This window comes from Haemaphysalis longicornis, unplaced genomic scaffold, assembly GCF_048455015.1.
Source record: "Haemaphysalis longicornis isolate Haplotype H1 unplaced genomic scaffold, Haemaphysalis longicornis Haplotype H1 scaffold_4, whole genome shotgun sequence".
Classification (NCBI taxonomy): domain Eukaryota; kingdom Metazoa; phylum Arthropoda; class Arachnida; order Ixodida; family Ixodidae; genus Haemaphysalis; species Haemaphysalis longicornis.
Window position 1 is genome coordinate 90998512 of NW_027526361.1, and position 17352 is coordinate 91015863.

The following is a 17352-nucleotide window of genomic DNA, read 5'->3' on the forward strand; positions in this document are numbered from 1 at the left end:
GAAGGGGAGGAAATGTGGCAGCGTGCAACGGATGGATAAAACTTCGAAAGTAGTAGTAGAAGTAGTAGTAGTAGAAAGTAAAGTCTCGCGACTTAACTAGCAACTTCACTTTAGTAATGAATGTGATGTAAAAAGTGATGCAGGTGACGGAGGTTTTCTGATCAAGTTGCCCAACAAACCACTAGTGTTTCTGGTTGGTTGAGGCTTTATTTGCGTGAAATTTTATGTCACTCGGCATCACTCATGAACTTCCCCTTCCCTGTTCCTTTTCCTTTTCTCTTGCACGTGTCATCAGCATTGGTTTTGAACATGGAATGTACACATGAAAGGCTGAACAGGAACCTGTCTCGTGGAACTCGCTGTTCACCAGCGACGCATGGCGGTCTGCCGGGCGTAGTGATGTGTTCGCCAGGGGTTTCTCTGCTATACTATTGCGCTGTACCACTGTGGGCGTCACATATTTAAAACTAACCGCACAGGTAGCAATATCCCCATTTATTTTTTTCGATGCAATCGAAGAGATTAGATGCCTACAAACTATATGCATGCTTGCGATGGTTCTGATGCAATACATTTTTTTACTTGAAAATAATATTACTACAAAAGGTAGCACAAAACGCACATTTGCCTGTACATTTATCTCTCCTATTGCATCTGCCTCAAAAAAAAAAAAAAGGATCTTTTATAAATTCTTGACCATTTGCGCTTCCGCGTCTAATATTTGTCATATTTTGGCTGGCCGAGCGCCACCTCTACCTCTTAGACCTTTCCAAAAGTTTGACGGCCTAATTAGAGTTGTTCCCATTCATACACGTGGGCATAAACATTTGTGCAACAAGATCAGCCTTGCTCTTGCTCTGGTAACAAATACATCTGCACAAAGATTGGCAGTCGTCTGCGCGAAGTGCGAAAGCTAACGAAATTGCTCCTGTCCTAAATGATAGCTTTTCAATCCCGAAAGATTGTTAAATTGAGTTTACTTGAAAGTAAAATGTTATAAACTGCACATGTCTCTGGTGAAAGCAGAAAACAGTGGTAGATAGGCAAATTGTTTCGTTTTATTGCATCGTGTAGACCTGCTTTTTTACTTGCAATGCCAAGGATTTCTACTCTAGCAGGTATTCTGATGCAAAAATAACTGTTGGATGGTCTGCTTCATCTCGGTTTATAGTAACACAATGTTGGATAACTACTTCTTAAGCGCCAAAAACTACAGGGACATAGAATGAGACAGGGACACGCGTCTCATTCTATGTCCCTGTAGTTTTTGGCGCTTAAGAAGTAGTTATGGAACACCAACTAGCCCGAACGCAAGCCCTTCTACAATGTTGGAATCACGCCTAGCTTCATTACCCTTGGCAAAATGTTAGTGGAAGTTCTTTTGTGGAAATAACACTGCGAAACGCGACGCTTGACGCGGATTCGGAGGCTGCTGTGAGCGGCCATTGGTATTGGCATGCCCGCTTCCGTTCCATTACCAGCGTCACGTTCGGCCCGCGGTAATGGTCGCCTTTTTTTATTTTTCAGTTGTGACAAGTCAATCTTCGCGAGCCGTTTGGGTCACGTGCGTTCATGTTTCGAAGTTATTATATTGCATTTCGCACTCTTTTTATGTGTCCTTTGTAGAATAAACTACTTTTATGTTGTCGAAAATTTGAGTGCAGTTGGCCTTTAAGCTGTACATTGGCTTTGAAAGGACCTTGAGGGGAATGTGTCAAACTCTTGTGTACTTCCAATCCTGTATGTCACTATTTAGGGGAACTTTGGTGCCATATCTTGTGCTTAATGCTTGGAAAGAGAGAAAACATCACGCGCCATTCACAGCCGCTTAACAAACTGCCACTGTGACGTGCATTGGCTCGATGTGTTTATATGCTATCTCAGTCTTCAAAATATTTGTGTTCACCTATGTGCTGGTTGATATTCACCTTGTGTTAGTTGAAAGGAAGTTTGTACAGGTTAAGCATGCTCGAATTTTGCTTGATGTTGACCTCCAGACTTTTGTGGGTCGTTGCAGTGAACACTGCAGCTCAATGAGGAGGATGGCATGAGGGAAATAGCTGTCTTGGATTTATTTTTCTAATGCAACTCGAGCCTGGCTGATGTCGGGTTTCACCGGATTCCAACTGACGGCTAGAGGCGACGGGGGAGAGGAGTCTGGTGTATCAGTAACGCTATTCTTTTTCCACCTCCTCGTAAAGAAAATGCGTGTAGACTGGCTGGACAAACTAGGAAACCTAAACTGTGCATTGTGAGGCAATAAAGAGGCAATAAGGCAATGCTTGTTACTCTCTTAAGGTACTTCTGCTCAAACCCTAACATTGTCTCTCTTTGTACGCTGACCTTGTCAGCTTGAAATGTGCACTGCCATTCCATACGTGTTCTTCCTCCACTCTTGCAAGGCAGTATATTGCTGCTTGGGAGGTGATGCCAGCTGCTTGCACATGGTGCAGGTGCAGCATGCCCAGTGCGCCCTGTCCGTGTTCCATGTGTGGGGGGAGCTGCACCTGGTGCTGTGCCTGTATCGGAGGACGTACGGGGAGGCCTACACCGCTCCGGAGCTCACGGAGCCGCTGGAAGCGGGCGACCTCTCTTTCCTGCACCCTGCCTTCACCGCTGGAAAGCTGCAGTCAGTGCTGGCTTTGCTGGCCAAGGACAAAACGAGGCTCATCTCCCACTACCTCGTGAGTGGGGACTGTGTTACTCGAGTGCACGAGGGGGTACAGTGCCATGCGGGGTGCACTGTACGACTCTCTCTCTCTCTCTCTCTCTCTCTCTCTCTCTCTCTCTCTCTCTCTCTCTCTCTCTCTCTCTCTCTCTCTGCGTGTGTGTGTGTGTTTCTTTCTTTCTTTCATATTGTTTTGGGAGAGTGCAGTTACTTGAAAAGGTGGCCAACTTCGTAATGTGCATGAACTTGTTAATGTTATAAAAACAGCAGTCATTTTTAAGAGTTGTTACTGATCTTTGGTAACTGAAAGACAGGGTTACGTCGTAAGTAGAATTTAGACTGTTGAATTTAGGTTATACAAACTTTCCAAAAGGTGTTTTCAAAAATTTTGGCTATCAATGTCAAAGCAAGGAAAATTCACGGGGTTTCGTTTGTTATTCGTAAAACAACTTAAAGGCGAAAGCCTCAGTGGCGATGCATTATAGAGACAGACGCATGATCTATGTTGTTTCACGTTCTGCCATGACTCACCACAAGGTGCGCCCTGCTTTGGACATTTTATGGCAATCTGCAGCACAGTAGTACATTAGTATTCCCTGAATAGATTGTGTACTGCAGTAGTACATTAGTATTCACTGAACAGATTAAGTACTGCGCAACCACCAATGCCTTGCTCGTAATGACAGCTGTCACCACCCAGTGGTGATGGTGATTGAGTGTCTTGACAGCGCAATGTTCCCCACATTCTCTCGCTTCTCTTTTTCTCTCGCAGATGCTGTTGTGGATTCAAAAGATCAGAGCCCTCATCCTTTTCACCGAGGCCACCAATGAGCATCTTGCTCCGAGTTTGGAAGCAACAGCAGAGTTAATCTTCTCCCATGTCGACATGACCGTGACCACTGCGGCCTGGTCGCAGAGGGTAAGGGCTCAATTCTTGGACCTTGGTGGGAATTTGCAGTGTTTGAATAGATCTACGTAGAATAAAAAATTTTGCCCGTATTGTAAGCACCCCGAGTTAAGAACAAAAAAAATGGCTGCGGCTTAGCTCAGCTTACCCTGCATATGCAAAGCGAAAGCTTGGCTTAGACTGTTTAAGTCTTGGTTTCACTCGGTTAATGTTGATTTAGCCTTAATTATTATACTATTCATCTAAAGCCTGCCTTTGTCTACGGTTGTGGTCCCCTTTCCGATGTTTTCCGAGCTGAGTGGCTCTCCGGGGATATCAACGGGGTGGTCAGACGCCGCTTGCCGACGATGGCTCGAAGCGTCCAGCTCGGAGAAGACAGCTCAGCCTTACTCTCAGTCGTGGCCAAGCTCACATGCATGCGGCGAGTCACATGCTCAAGCGCAAATCAGATGCAGAAAGCGCATGTGCCAAGCCAACTGTGGCGGCGGCAGCGGCGAACACTGCCGTTGGCAGAGCTTGGCACGGTGAGTCACGTAACGTTGCCAAGGATACGGCGCAGCTGCGGTCAAATGAAGGTCAAGTTTACTGTTATGATGAAACCGCTTGATGAGATTAGTAAAGCTTTGCTTTAAAATTGACCACACATCTGCTTACTTCGCTGCAAATGTTGTCGAGAACCGATGGCCTGCCCCTGCCACGTAAATGCCTATCTTTCTCCTTCCCGCCCACCTCTCATGCTCTTCCCCTTCCCACTTCCTTCCTCCCGGGATAAACACAGTAAAGATCTACTCAACTCTATTCAATTTTGCCACGTTTCACTGCTGGCGCCATCTACTGAGACATTTATTTACTGTTAAACTTGGAACACTGCCACAAAAAAACGCCAAGAGCCCTTTTTGTATTTTGAGATAAAATGTTTTTTTTTTTTTTTTTCAGGACGTACTGTATTTACTCGCGTAATGTTCGCACTTTTTTTCACAAAAAATTTGATGCAAATTTAGGTGTGCGTTCATTACGCAGGATAAATTTTTCGCGAAAAACGTTTGAGCACAGGAAACGCAAGCAAGTTGCGGGTCAAAATTTTTACGATAGGTCCAAGAACATAATAGAAATAATAAATAAAAACTCCGCACACCGCCGCCAGTCGCTTTGCAAAGTGACGCAGAATGCAGTATTTTCATGAATTACGGAACGCGCCGGAACGAGTTTGCTGCGAGCTGAAAACAGGGCGACCAATAAGTGGCTGCCGCTGTCGCAGGGCGGGACATCTAAACAGACATGGGGGCCGACGCAGAAAGCTGAGCGCATTTTTTTCTTTGTCTTGTGAGTACACTATGTGCATTTAGTGAGAGTTTCTCCCTCATCAATATTGAACACATGCTTGCCGATATCGCTAATATCGGCAAGTCTGCGGCAATAACATAGCCATGTTCGCTTTGAAAGGGAAGGAAACGGAGTTAAGCACGATCATCATCAGCTAGAGAGAGAGAGAACAAACTTTATTTTCCACAGGACCTAAGTCCAGGTCCTGATTAGAAAGTTCAATTCACTGGATCCACGTAGTACTCCAGAATGTCCGTGCGGATCCGGTGCACATGTTTGTAGAGAGCTTCCTGGGCAGCCTGAATGTTTACTGTCGGCAGGGGAGACAGCCAGAGCTCCCAGGAGGTGATGGAGGCGAGGGATGGGGCAAGAGATGGCGGGGTGCAGTCCCAATAAGAAAGAGGGATGGATGGCTAGGAAGAACAGGTGGGACAGGAAGGATGGCCAGGGCGCCGATAGATACGGTGAAGAATGTGATGGGAGGGTGACGAGGTTTCAGCCTGCCGAATGAGGCACGCAACCTCACGAGTTAGACGGGAACTGGGGGGTGGGTACAGGGTACGTGATAGGCATTGGGCATGTAATTGGTAACGGCGGGAAGCGCAGTGTTGAGTATGAACCGTCGGCGGGTGGTACTAGGTTGGCCAGAACATGGGCGGACCCGGGAAAGGTACTCAAGTGTGTGCGTTTGCTAAGGCGTTTCCGCACATGCCAGCGTGGCCAGGAACCCACACCAGTGTGAAACGTGGCCGACGAGTCGATGTAAGTATCGGAGTGACGAAGTCAGTAATGTGTGGGTGAGTCTCATGGTGAGGGAAATTATGAAGGGCTGACTGACAGTCAGAGAAGATATATACTGGCGTAATCCGTTTACCGTTCATGCGGACCCAACCTCCTCCGGGATCCCGCGTGGCTCTCACCGACTGGCATCATTTCCGCCTGTCGGATCTCCCCACCATTGACCCATCTAATCCCGACGCTTGGCTTCGTGCCCTCATGTGCAATCATGATCGGCACACTTAATATGTTGCCCCGACAGCCGATGCCCCTTTCATAGACCCACATCTCGTGCACCTTTGGGACGCGTGCCGCTCACTCATTCGCCGCTGGCGCCGGAACAAAGCCAACCGTCACCTGCGCCGTCGAATAAACATCCTCACACAAGAAGCCCAGACCTACGCGGATCAATTAGCTCGCTCGAACTTGTGGAATTTCTGTGACTCTCTCAATCCAGCAATGAACACCGAACGGGCTTGGTCCCTCCTCCGCTCGCTCATTCAACCTTCCTCACCGGTCCACCCTGTTCCCCGCATCCTCCTCTCCACAAAGCAACATCCTAACACTAGCAGAGGACCTGCGCTTACTCATGTACCCTACTAGTACACACATTCCTGCTTCTGCGCTTCCATGCCGAGACTTCCCGCCGTCCCCCCTTGACCAGCCTTTTACAGTAACAGAACTGCACCAGGCGCTCAACACCTTTCGTCGCAATATGACGCCAGGGGAAAATTGAATAACTTATAAACTACTCCGCAACCTTCCCGACAGCGCACTTTCAGAACTCCTGGCTCTCTTTAACCACATCTGGCTCAGTGGCGAACTGCCGGTGTCTTGGAAACATTCCAAAATTATTTTGATCCCGAAACCAGGCGAACCACACACTTCCAAATCTTCACCCTATCTCGCTTACGTCTTGTGTTGGTAAATTGCTTGAGCGTATGGCATTGACGCGCCTTGAATGGCACCTTTCTCACAACTCTGCCCTCCCTTTCACCCTAACTGGATTCCGCCACTACATATCCACTCAGGATACCCTCCTCCGTATTTCCCATGACGTCTACAGCTTTCGTAGCTCCGTAGCATCCTTGCTCTTGACATTCATAAGGCCTTCGATAATGTTCAGCACACTGCCATTCTTGCTAACTTAGCCAAAACTAACTGCGGATCTCGCATGTATACCTACATCCGTTCGTTCCTCTCTAACCATACCGCTTCTTTCTCTATCCCGGGCTCTACCTCCCCCCCGTTCTATCTATCAGCTGGTACCCCTCAAGGCTCCATCTTGTCACCCCCCCCCCTTTTTAACATCGCTTTAGCTTCGCTTCCTCCACTACTAGATGCCATCCCCCTTCTCTCCTACTCTATATATGTGGATCACATCACGCTCTGGTCAACCAAGGGCAGTCCCGGCCAACTGGAGGACACTCTTCGGCAAGCGCGGGATGTCATCCAAGGCTATGTCACGTCTGTCGGCCTCTCTATTTCGCCTTCAAAATCTGCTCTACTCGTAGTCAGTAACAAGCGTGGAGTAGCACCAGACCGCTTTCTTCCTCAGGTACAAATTTTTGGCAGCCGTATACCGCATGTTGACACCCTTAAGATTCTCGGTCTCACCTTACATTATGCGGGCAGCTCTGTACCGACTCTGCGGACACTTCACAATCAGATCACTCAGCTATCCCATCTCCTCCGCCTGGTCGCTAACCGAAGAGCTGGACTGCATGAGCATCACCTGCTCCGCATCATCGATGCTTTTGTTATGTCCCATATACTATACACAATTCCGTATTTGTAACCCTCGCCCTCTCAGCTCTCGTCCCTCGAGGCCTCCCTCCGCACACTTTACCCTATCGCTGTGGGAGTACCCTCCTACGCCCCCAGCGCCACCCTTCTGGAACTAGAACGCATCGCGTGCCATCGCCAGGCCCAACTCGAATGCCTGCAGACTTCTGCCCAAGGTCGTGCTATCCTCAATACACTTAACTACCCCACTTCGCAACTACCCCCCATACCACCGGAACACCCTCCTTGGGCGACTTTCACTAATTTACGGGTTAAGTCTTTGCCCTGCAACGTGAACACTGATCGACACCCTGCTCGTCGTGCACTGCGCGTTCAGGCCCTCTCCAGAGGCTACATTTCTCCAACTCCCTTTAGACACTGCCACGCTTTCCTTTCTTTCTCCACCAGATTTGACCTCCCTCGAAGAATACGCCATTGTCCTTGCTATAGAGCACGCTACTCTTACTGTTTCTACCTGCACGCCAGTATATATCTCACCTGCGCAATGAACGCACCCTGAACTTGCCACAGCAGTATGTCGTATGTGTGCCAAGTCAGCTAGACTTGGCACACATACGACATACTGCTGCGGCAAGTTCAGGGTGCGTTCATTGCACAGGGTGCGTTCATTGCCCACGCTACCTGGCGGCACTTAAAAAATCGAACGGCAACAGCAACGAAAGGTTCCACTGGATAGTTCCCACATTCCACTTGGAACGCTCGTGGAGTAGGGCAACGTGGTTCTATAATCTTTGTAGTAGGGTGCTTCGATTCATGCAGCACTGGCATCGAGGCACCCGACTTGGAGCAGGGGAACGCGGTAAATTTAAATTTACTTGAGCAAACCTCTAGCGTGTTATCTTAAGAGGAACGAGACGGGAAAGGAACAGCACGAGAGTTGAGCGGAGAAGAGAAGGGAGGCATTCACTTGCCAGTGGCGCCAGTCGACTATTGTCTTTCGTCGACATTTGCCATGAAAGGAGCAGATACACAGCCATATTTTTTAACTTGGATTGTCACCTCTCATTTGACGTTTGTCAGCACTTGGAAATAAATGTTCATAGTATTGGCATAGCCTCGGCACTGACAGTTAAAATCTTTGTACCCTTTTTTCTTCTTGGCATCTACAGGCTTGTGAAGTGTCGGCAGCAGTGTTTCCAGTGGTGTCATTGCACACACTCCTGGTAAACTTCCCCCTTCTGTCACCCTACCTGCCAGCAAAGAACGTCACTGCACTCTGTCGCTTTCTCCTGGAGGTGTTGGCAAACGGCCAAGGCAAGGATGCAGCTCAAAGGCAAGATAGAAACATCGGTTGGTTGCAAAAAACAGCACAAAGAACAAAGCAACAGATGAGAGAATACAATTGCAGCGCCGGAAAATCCAAATCCAGCGCTCAATCCGTGATCTTATGTATGACACCAAGGCAACAGCCAGAAATGATCATTTAATAATTGGCCTGTGTGGTATTTTGATTATGAGATAATCGGATTGGAATGAAGTGTCTGAATGGGGCTCTGTCTTATTATTGTGAATGGCTTTTGTTAGAGCTTAGTAATTTGAATATGGCTGTTCCTCTGTCTTCTGTATAGATCACCATGGTGAATGGCTTTTTTTTTTTTGAAGCTTAGTAACTTGAATATGATTGTTTAGATACAACAAAGCCATTCTACAAACAAGCCATGTGGGCAAATAAAATCTCAGTTTAAGCTGTGTGTAACTACTTAACTCACCTGCAGTGGTGTGCGTATACTGTACGTCACCAATCGTGTTTGCAATGTACTCTTGCAGTTTGAAGTATTTGAGCTTTTTGAGTAATATTTGGCAGTTAAGATACCTATTAATGGTGCAGTAATAATAGTGCAAGAAATATTCATAAAATTCGTATACTCAGTACTGTAAATTTGGAACAAATATGTGTGAGAGGCATCAAAATGAGCACCTAGCCCTCTAGTTTTAACAGGATATAAAAATTGTGTTCTTTATAGTACTGTGGAACACTGAAAAGTCATCACAACAAAAACAATAATGGACCTTTTTTCTTGTAGCGATGAAAATGGCCTGACCCAGACCAAAATTGTGACCACGTACCTTGGAAGTCAAGCTTTCCTTGAGTGCAAACTCGCACAGACTGCTTACGTTACAGCGTTATGGGGCAGTGTTTCCAACATGTTCAAGACCAAAAAAAGGTAATGACTCCCTTTTTCTTCTACTCTTTTATCTGGAGCGATACTGCTTATACACTGCATAAACTAACGTAAAATGGTGCATTTGTATGAAGTAAGAGCACGTGACCTCTATCGGCACCGTAAACAAGGGAGACCTAAGTGACTCGCGACAATAACGTGAGACCTCCATATGCACAGCACGTAAACTAGACCCTCACTCATATTGTCCCCACTGGACACTACGAGTAGGCCGAACCTTTGTGGTGTGTCACGCATGTAGATGCAACTTCCCACGCTCTTTCAGGAAGCTCGATTCGGACGGAGGGCCAAAGGAACTGTGCCGTGCTGTCATCGATGCGGTCTGTGGGCCAGTCAAATGGGACAAGTACGCAGAGACCGTCCCCCAGCCAGACTACAGCTCCAAGGAACTGCTCGGTCCAGAGGGCCTCAACAAAATGTGGGCCGCCATACATGGGGCGTCCGAAAAGCTTACTGCAGTCATGGCAGCTGGGCCAGAAGAATTCACCGAAAGGATCGACGTACCAGATGTCCTGTTCATGCTGGAGGTAAGTTTGCAGGCGCTTTTGCTCTTTTCTTACGGGCCACAGGCCATCGGACACGGAGTTCTGATGATTTCAAACGTCCCACGAAAGCTAAAAACGGCACCTTGTGGACAACTAATGCCATCTAACGAATTGACTGGCAACTCCTTTTTCGATTCCTTTTTCGATTTTCAACTCGTGTTCCAATCGTCATCACCCTTTATTTATAAACAAAACGGGCTTCCTATCTGACGACTGCGGTTGTACTTTCACATGTAGGGTCTGGACAACGTGCATTGGGGATATTTTGTCAAATGCACTGCGCCGTATCGCGTTATCACTTTCAACATAGCCTGGCACTTGTGTAAAATTAGCGCTGCGGAGCGCTGCGCGCCACTTTTTAAGAGTGCTGGATTTCTTTTTCTTGTTTCTTACCACTGAAGTGATAAGGATTTTGTGTGAGAACACAAACAAGTATGCTTGGATGCATATTTTAGAGAGATTGACTTACCTACTCTTGAAAGGCTTCGCAGAGTGGCACAGCTGTTAGGACTGTTAGGTTGGTGGGCCCGCAAGAATCCAAAACTTGGTGTACAGCATTGATGTATATATTGAATCATAGTGTAGGACGTGAACACAAGTTATATATCTTAGATCCTAAAATATCCTCATCCTAAAATAGCCTAATATATCCTTAGATGTATCCTAAACTTTGGTGTTTGACACTCAAAATGGTTCCTTGCCACTGGTGCCATCAAGGTTTAATGAGCTGTAAAATTAGTTCCAAGCGATGCATCAAAAAACTGATTGTCTTATTGCACTCACCAGGATTCATAATGTTGTGGAAAATATAAAGATTACAGTTTTATGACCAACACTGTTTCGTATATTGTTCTTCCAAAAATAATTAATTACTTGTAATTATCTTGGGAACTAATTGACAAACTAAAAAAATAATTCCATATTTGAAATCAGCGGTGGAAAAGCAGCAAGACTGACAAATGTCACAGAGTTTACTTAAAAATCAAAAAAAGTTTTTTTAAAGAAGTGTATTTCCTTAAAGAAAACATGCAAAGCAGTGGTGAGTCCCCACCTACTTCTTAGTGATTCGTCTATGACGTCACAGGATATTGTTTGTGCGATTGGGGGCCACCAACCTATGCCACCACCAAGAAGCATGACTGGGAGATTGCAATGTGGCCTCTAGTTCTATTTAATGGTATCACTTGAATGCTAATGTGCAGTGAACAACTAGTGCTGACCCTATATTACGCCACTGTTGCTCAAAATTTGAAAGCTTTTCAATATTTCTTTCATTTTCTCAGTTAAGAAGCATCTTTTGCAGCCGTAATGGAGTTGAGTAAGTTATCAAAGGCTATTTCTTTCAAATTGAACGAAGTTGTAGTATTTTGACCCGCCGCGGTGGCTCAGTGGCTAAAGCATTGCGCTGCTGGGCACGATGTCGCGGGTTCGATTCCCGGCCGTTGCGGCCGCTTTTCTGATGGAGGCGAAAAGCGAAAACGCCCGTGTGTACGAGACTTCGGCGCACGTCAAAGATCCCCAGGTGGTCAAAATTAATCCGGAGCCCTCCACTACGGCGCACCTCATCGCCTGTGTTGCGTCGGCATGTTAAACCCTACAATCAATCAAGTTTTATTTTGTCTTCATGGCCCTCTTAAACGTGAAAGCGCTTGCTAGACTGATAACCTTGGTAGCCACACGTTTTGTAACTTGTGGTTTGTCACGCCTGGGGAAATCTGCTTCGTATTGTTGCATTTGTGAATTGCCCAGGCGTTGGAGCACCTTCCCCTGGAGAGCCTCTTTCCGGGGAACCAACTTCGCTGCATGTTGGGCCTCCTGAGCATTCTGTTTCTTCTCGAGGGAATGCTCAAGAAGAAGGAAGGCTCCAAGGAGAAGTTGCAGGCCGTGAAGTGCGTCTCGCGCTCCTTCTGCCTGCTGCTGCAGAGCCCCCGCAAGTCGTGGCTTCTCGACTTCGTCAGTGCAGGAACCCTGATCAGCCGGCTGGTCGGTGCCTTTCAAGGCAACTTGTCCCAGGCAAGCCTCTCTCATTCTCTCACTGTGTAGGGGAAGAAAGGTTGAGGGGACGATGTCATTTTCTTTTAAAAGGTAAATAAATCCTTCACACAAAATGCGAAAGAGCGTACCTCGTTGTACAGCTAACTTGGAAAACTAGTGTAGCTTTCCAAGAATTTCAGCATGAGGTGTACCGTGTTTGCACGATTCTAACGCGCACCTTTTTTCGCTAAAAGTAGCCCAAAATTTGCGTGCGCGTTACGACCGGGTTCAAAGGCAAAATCAGCTTTCAACGCCCCGCGCTTTAGTTTTAATGCCAACAGGAGCTGGATAAGCGAGTCTTTGAAGCACAAGGAATTTTCCTGCCAAAGCTGCGTGCGCCAAATGTCTTCTGCAGGTACTTCATGTCATGTCTTTTGCATCTGCACGGTAGAATCGGCGTACAATTATTTTTGTGAATTTTTAGAAGTAACCTTGCGTGTGTGTTACAATCAGGGGCGCATTAGAATCGCGCAAATACGGTAGTAGCATACTCAGGCCCTAACGTGCATTGTTGGCGGCAGGTGAACAAGCAACTGATCTGTGCAAAATGCAAGTCACTGTGATCATTAGCATTTTTGCCTACTCTCTCGTAATGTCGTAATAACACTGCAGTCTTTAGTGTTTGAGACAGAGGGTTCGGTTTGCAGGCACTTTGTGACAGAACTGCATCAAAGAATTGTAGTATTGTGTTGTGTGTTTGTTCTTTCTGACTGAGTGAGTGTCCTTGCACTTCGCAGGCCCTTGATGACAGGTCCATGTTGGAGCTTTACGACAGCATACTCAACACGTTGGTGCACCAAGCTCTGAAGAAGAAAAACACAGTCAGGACATTGAGCTCAATGGTCAAGCAAGTAGGTACCCCAGCACTGTACTTCCAGCTCCAAAAGACGGCTATGTTAGGGGGGCACGCTGGTTTTGAGGTCTTAAAGCTCATCGAGAAAATCACTTCTCCCTGTCGATAATTGTATTTCCAGTGCACAAGTCTCAAAGAACACACCTGCAGTATATTAAAGGTGCATCTTGAAGGAGTACTGACACTAAAATTTTATGTTCCTTGTTTATTGATTTCATCACCAATGCTTAACGGCCTGGCAAACCCGAAACAGCACTTTACATACTTGAGCACGCGATAATTAATTACACTGAACGGCCTGAAAATTGTCCGTTTTGGTTTTCCACGCTTCCAGCTTGGAGGGCGCGTGTGACAGAATCATGTAATGACCTCACCGTTTTGTGCGAACGTCAAAACGCTGCAAAGGCCGGAGGAAGCGTTGTTTCGACCGCCCCACCGCCAGAGCTGAGCGGATGAGCTGCCTGAAGGTGTTAGGCCCAGCATTGCGGCGGAAATTCGATGACCGCTTTTAATAAAAGACCTGATGGCGGCTTCTGCTGCGATTCTGGGCTTTATTATTCGCCCCTTGCCCCTGCATGTGGAACTTTATTTTTGGCAAGAGTGCCTTTCTGGGCAGCGGTTATGCCAATAGCTCTGGCTACGTGTATCACTTCGTGAACGCACCAGCGCCCAATCGCCGGGCCACGTGCGTGAAGTGACGTCATGATTTTTTGACGAGCGTTGGAGGCAGACGGCTACGTCACTTCTTTTTCCTGTCATGGAGTGATGTCACGCTGATGTCCATTTGCTGCGCACCGCTCTGCGGACTGTTCCATCGGCACAATCAATCAGATCAAATTGAAGTATGTTCCACGCGTCGCAGGCTGCTCATATTTCAGCCAGGGTATTCTGTTGAGTAAAGGAAGCGAAATGTGTAATAATATTAACTCCAAAAATTGGTGTCAGTACCCTTTTAAGTATTTACAGAGCTGTCACACTCGGAATTCCTCTGAAGACCATGGTTGCTTGCGTTTCCAAAATTCTTGCCTTGGCTTCTCGGAGCTAGTATTTTTTTTTATGCGATCGACTGTCGCCCACAATATTTTTGGTTCACGTAGTCTTGCTGTTTTCGAAAGCTTATGGATGGGATATTGAAATAAAACCACAAAAATATAAAGTTTGATCTTGCCTGTATAAAGTCTTCTGCAGTTTATTTTACTAGAATATTAATATTTTCTCACTTAGTATTTGACACGGCTATTGCTTTAGCACTAACAGTGCTAAAAGCACTGCTCCTGGTTCTTCCCATGCACAATAAGATATAAAGTATTCCAGCTTTTTGTGGATAGACCACGAGAAATTTGGCTGCAAAGGAATGGCATTACAACATGTTACGTAACTTTTAACCTAAACAGGTGGGTGAAAATTGACTACACTGAATATGAAAATCTCGATGTGCATGTTAAATAAACTACAAGAATGTCCTTAAGATCAGTCTCCTCCCTTAAGCATTGCAGAGCATATTTATTTGCGCTTTGATTATAGATACCTTTTGAGCGACTCTAGTGTCTTCTATGTGACCATTTTGTCAATGTTGACCTAGATATCCTGAGCGTGGTGTTGGACTTTCGGTGCCTTTGAGTCCTGCGCTAAGAGTAGTTCCAAAGAACTTATTGGGGACAGTTTGCCAAAAGATGTGTATGCTTTATGCATCTCTTCTGACTGTTGCAGATAAAAGAAGTTATCTCAACGGGTCCTGAGCTCCCTTCAAAAGGCCATGCCACTGCAGCGCTGGTGCTCTTCAAAGAGCTCGTCCTGGTAAGTTAGCTCTGTGATTGGCCCAAGAAAGAAAACGAAAGAAAGGAAAAATATGGGGATTCTGTGAAGAACCACAGATGCTGCAGCCACAGCTACAATGCTTTTGATTTTGCATGTGGGTGAAATTGATCGGGAGCTTCTCTGCAAACAGCAAGGTTACAGTATGACTGACTTTTTTTACTCTCACACGGTGGTTCTAGCTGTGTCACCGTACACTTAGATAACCAACACCTGGAAAATCATTCCCGTTGCATTCAATGACTAATTTCTAGGGGCTCATGAGCCCCTAGACTTGGAATAACAAGAAGACTGAGCGAGAAAAAGCACGGCTGTTGACACCAGTCCTAATGAAGTTGGTTATAATGTCGGTAGCTGTAATCACAATTTCTTGTTCTTGATGTGGTTTGTTCTACACTTAACACTTAGAGAGTTCTGATATATAATCAGAAGAGTGGCTATACTAGTCTGACGTAATATTCTGGTTGGCATTATTAAGACTGGTTCTAACCGTGCTGCATTACTACACAGTTCTTAATGCAGTAGTGAGTGTAGCAGTTTCAGTGTTGTGCAGCTGACCACTGGGCGTCAATAACTTAATAGCACAGCTGTCAAAGAAGACGAAGCAGCTTGCACAGATCGATTGCTTCAAATTAAGGGTTTGGCATTTTCTTTTTGATTTTTATATTTTCTTCGGAATTCGGAATTCTTGCGTGGGGCTCGTGATTGTTATTGTTATGGGGTTCAGCTGCATTAGAGAAAAATTTAGCACTTTGAATGGTAAGAGTATGCTGCAAATCAAATAAAAAGTGATTTATGTTTCGAATACTTGCACATGTTTAATGTTAGCTTAAAAATTGCAGTTGACCTTTCTTTTTCCCCGAGAAAGTTGCTGATTCCTCGTATTGTGCCCTCCAACCTAGCAAGCCAGCAAGCAATTGAGCGAGCGGCTAGTTCATTGAAAGCACATCCACAGCTGACAGGCTGCTGAAGAGACCAGTTGCCAAGCTCACACAAAGTGTGCGATCAGTTGAGCACATGTTCAAGAACATGTAACTCTCAAACTGTTTGTCGTACAAAGAGTGAAAGGAGTGAAGCTTCTCTCACTGGTGTTGAGCATTAGTCAAGCCTTCTTGCTGCTTTTCATTTGCACACCCTGACATCGGCATGGGCACGGTGTTCAATTGGGCCTCTCGTCTTGTCCTCCTTGTCCGCCCCTTTCAGGAACTCTACCGGAAGATGCTGCACGCTGACGTCAAGAGCTACATCCAGAAGATGGTGCACACGCTTGCCGAAGGCATCGCAGTGTGGTTGCAGCAGCTGCTTGGGTGCACCGAACTCACGGCCGGGCAGAGGGAACAGATGTACACCATTGCGCTGCTGCAGACCCAGTACGCCCAGTGTGCTGCCAGGCTGAAGCCCGACGGAGATGATGAAGCAGCTTGTAGCAAAGACACCCTGAAAGCGCTCTCAATGGTCACCGCAGAACTTCAGAAACCTGAGGTTGGTGCGCAAATATTGACAGTGCCACTGCTATTACTATTGTGTCACAAGGGAGTGCAAGCGGCTCAAGCGAAGCGTCAACTTCACCATGTTTCCCATGCCCCATAGGAAATACCTTGCAGCTTGTTAACATGGCACTTGCTGGCATACGTGGGGTAGCTGATATGAATTGTAAACCGTTTACATCTATTGCATATATATATATTCTAGATAGCGCAGTTTTGCGCTCTTTTCCTGCTGAGCACGAGGACACGGGTTCGATTCCTGGCCGCGGCAGTCACTTTTCTGGTGGAGGCAACAAGCAAAAACGACCGTGTGTTCGAGATTTAGGCGCACGTTAAAAATCCCCAGGACTAGCCAGGGAAACAATTGAGTGAAACTTCCTTTTAGTTCAGTGTGCCCAGGAAAACGGTTCAGCGAAACTTCACTTAACCGAAATAAGTGGACAGAAATCTGGTTTAGAAGGTGTAGTGAACGTGAGACATTTAGGTGATGGTAGGAGCATTTGTTTGTCATCCCTCACAATTTTTCTCGTATTTTGGCAGGTAGCGGAAGTGGGGTAACTTTTCTTTTTTGCATATTGGCTCTTTCAGCAAGACTGCATAGCCTGTCCAGTCTCTGCTTTCCGTCATAACACGCTACTAGAGTGTGCCAAACCCTTTCCCGGCATTGGCTGCACATTTTCCAGAGCACAGCAATCGAGCAGTCCTTGCATGTTGAGAAAACTGGAGCTGGCACTTCCGTTATTCGGTCTGAAGCTATGGCCACGTGACAAATCCCAATTCAATTGTTAGCCACTATATCAGCCAATATGACTTCGACTACAAGCTCGACTGAAAATAGTTGAGCAGCCGTCATGAATCACACTGCTCCCCATTTTAAAAAGAACAGTGTCCATTGAACTGAAATTTTCAGTTAAAAAATTTTGTTCAGATGACATGCTGGTGAGGTGATGTAAG

At 46.3% G+C, this 17352-nt stretch overlaps 1 protein-coding gene across 1 annotated transcript in view; it reads left to right on the top strand.

Moving 5' to 3' along the window:
• LOC144179059 (unhealthy ribosome biogenesis protein 2 homolog) overlaps window positions 1-17352 on the top strand; it is a 64144-nt gene that overhangs the window by 29008 nt on the left and 17784 nt on the right. Inside the window, exons 15-23 of the mRNA XM_077707247.1 lie at window positions 2454-2684; window positions 3441-3587; window positions 8591-8754; window positions 9506-9646; window positions 9930-10191; window positions 11959-12222; window positions 12981-13094; window positions 14807-14893; window positions 16115-16393. Of these exons, the coding sequence (XP_077563373.1) occupies window positions 2454-2684; window positions 3441-3587; window positions 8591-8754; window positions 9506-9646; window positions 9930-10191; window positions 11959-12222; window positions 12981-13094; window positions 14807-14893; window positions 16115-16393 (1689 nt within the window). The remainder of the gene's footprint in view (window positions 1-2453; window positions 2685-3440; window positions 3588-8590; window positions 8755-9505; window positions 9647-9929; window positions 10192-11958; window positions 12223-12980; window positions 13095-14806; window positions 14894-16114; window positions 16394-17352) is intronic.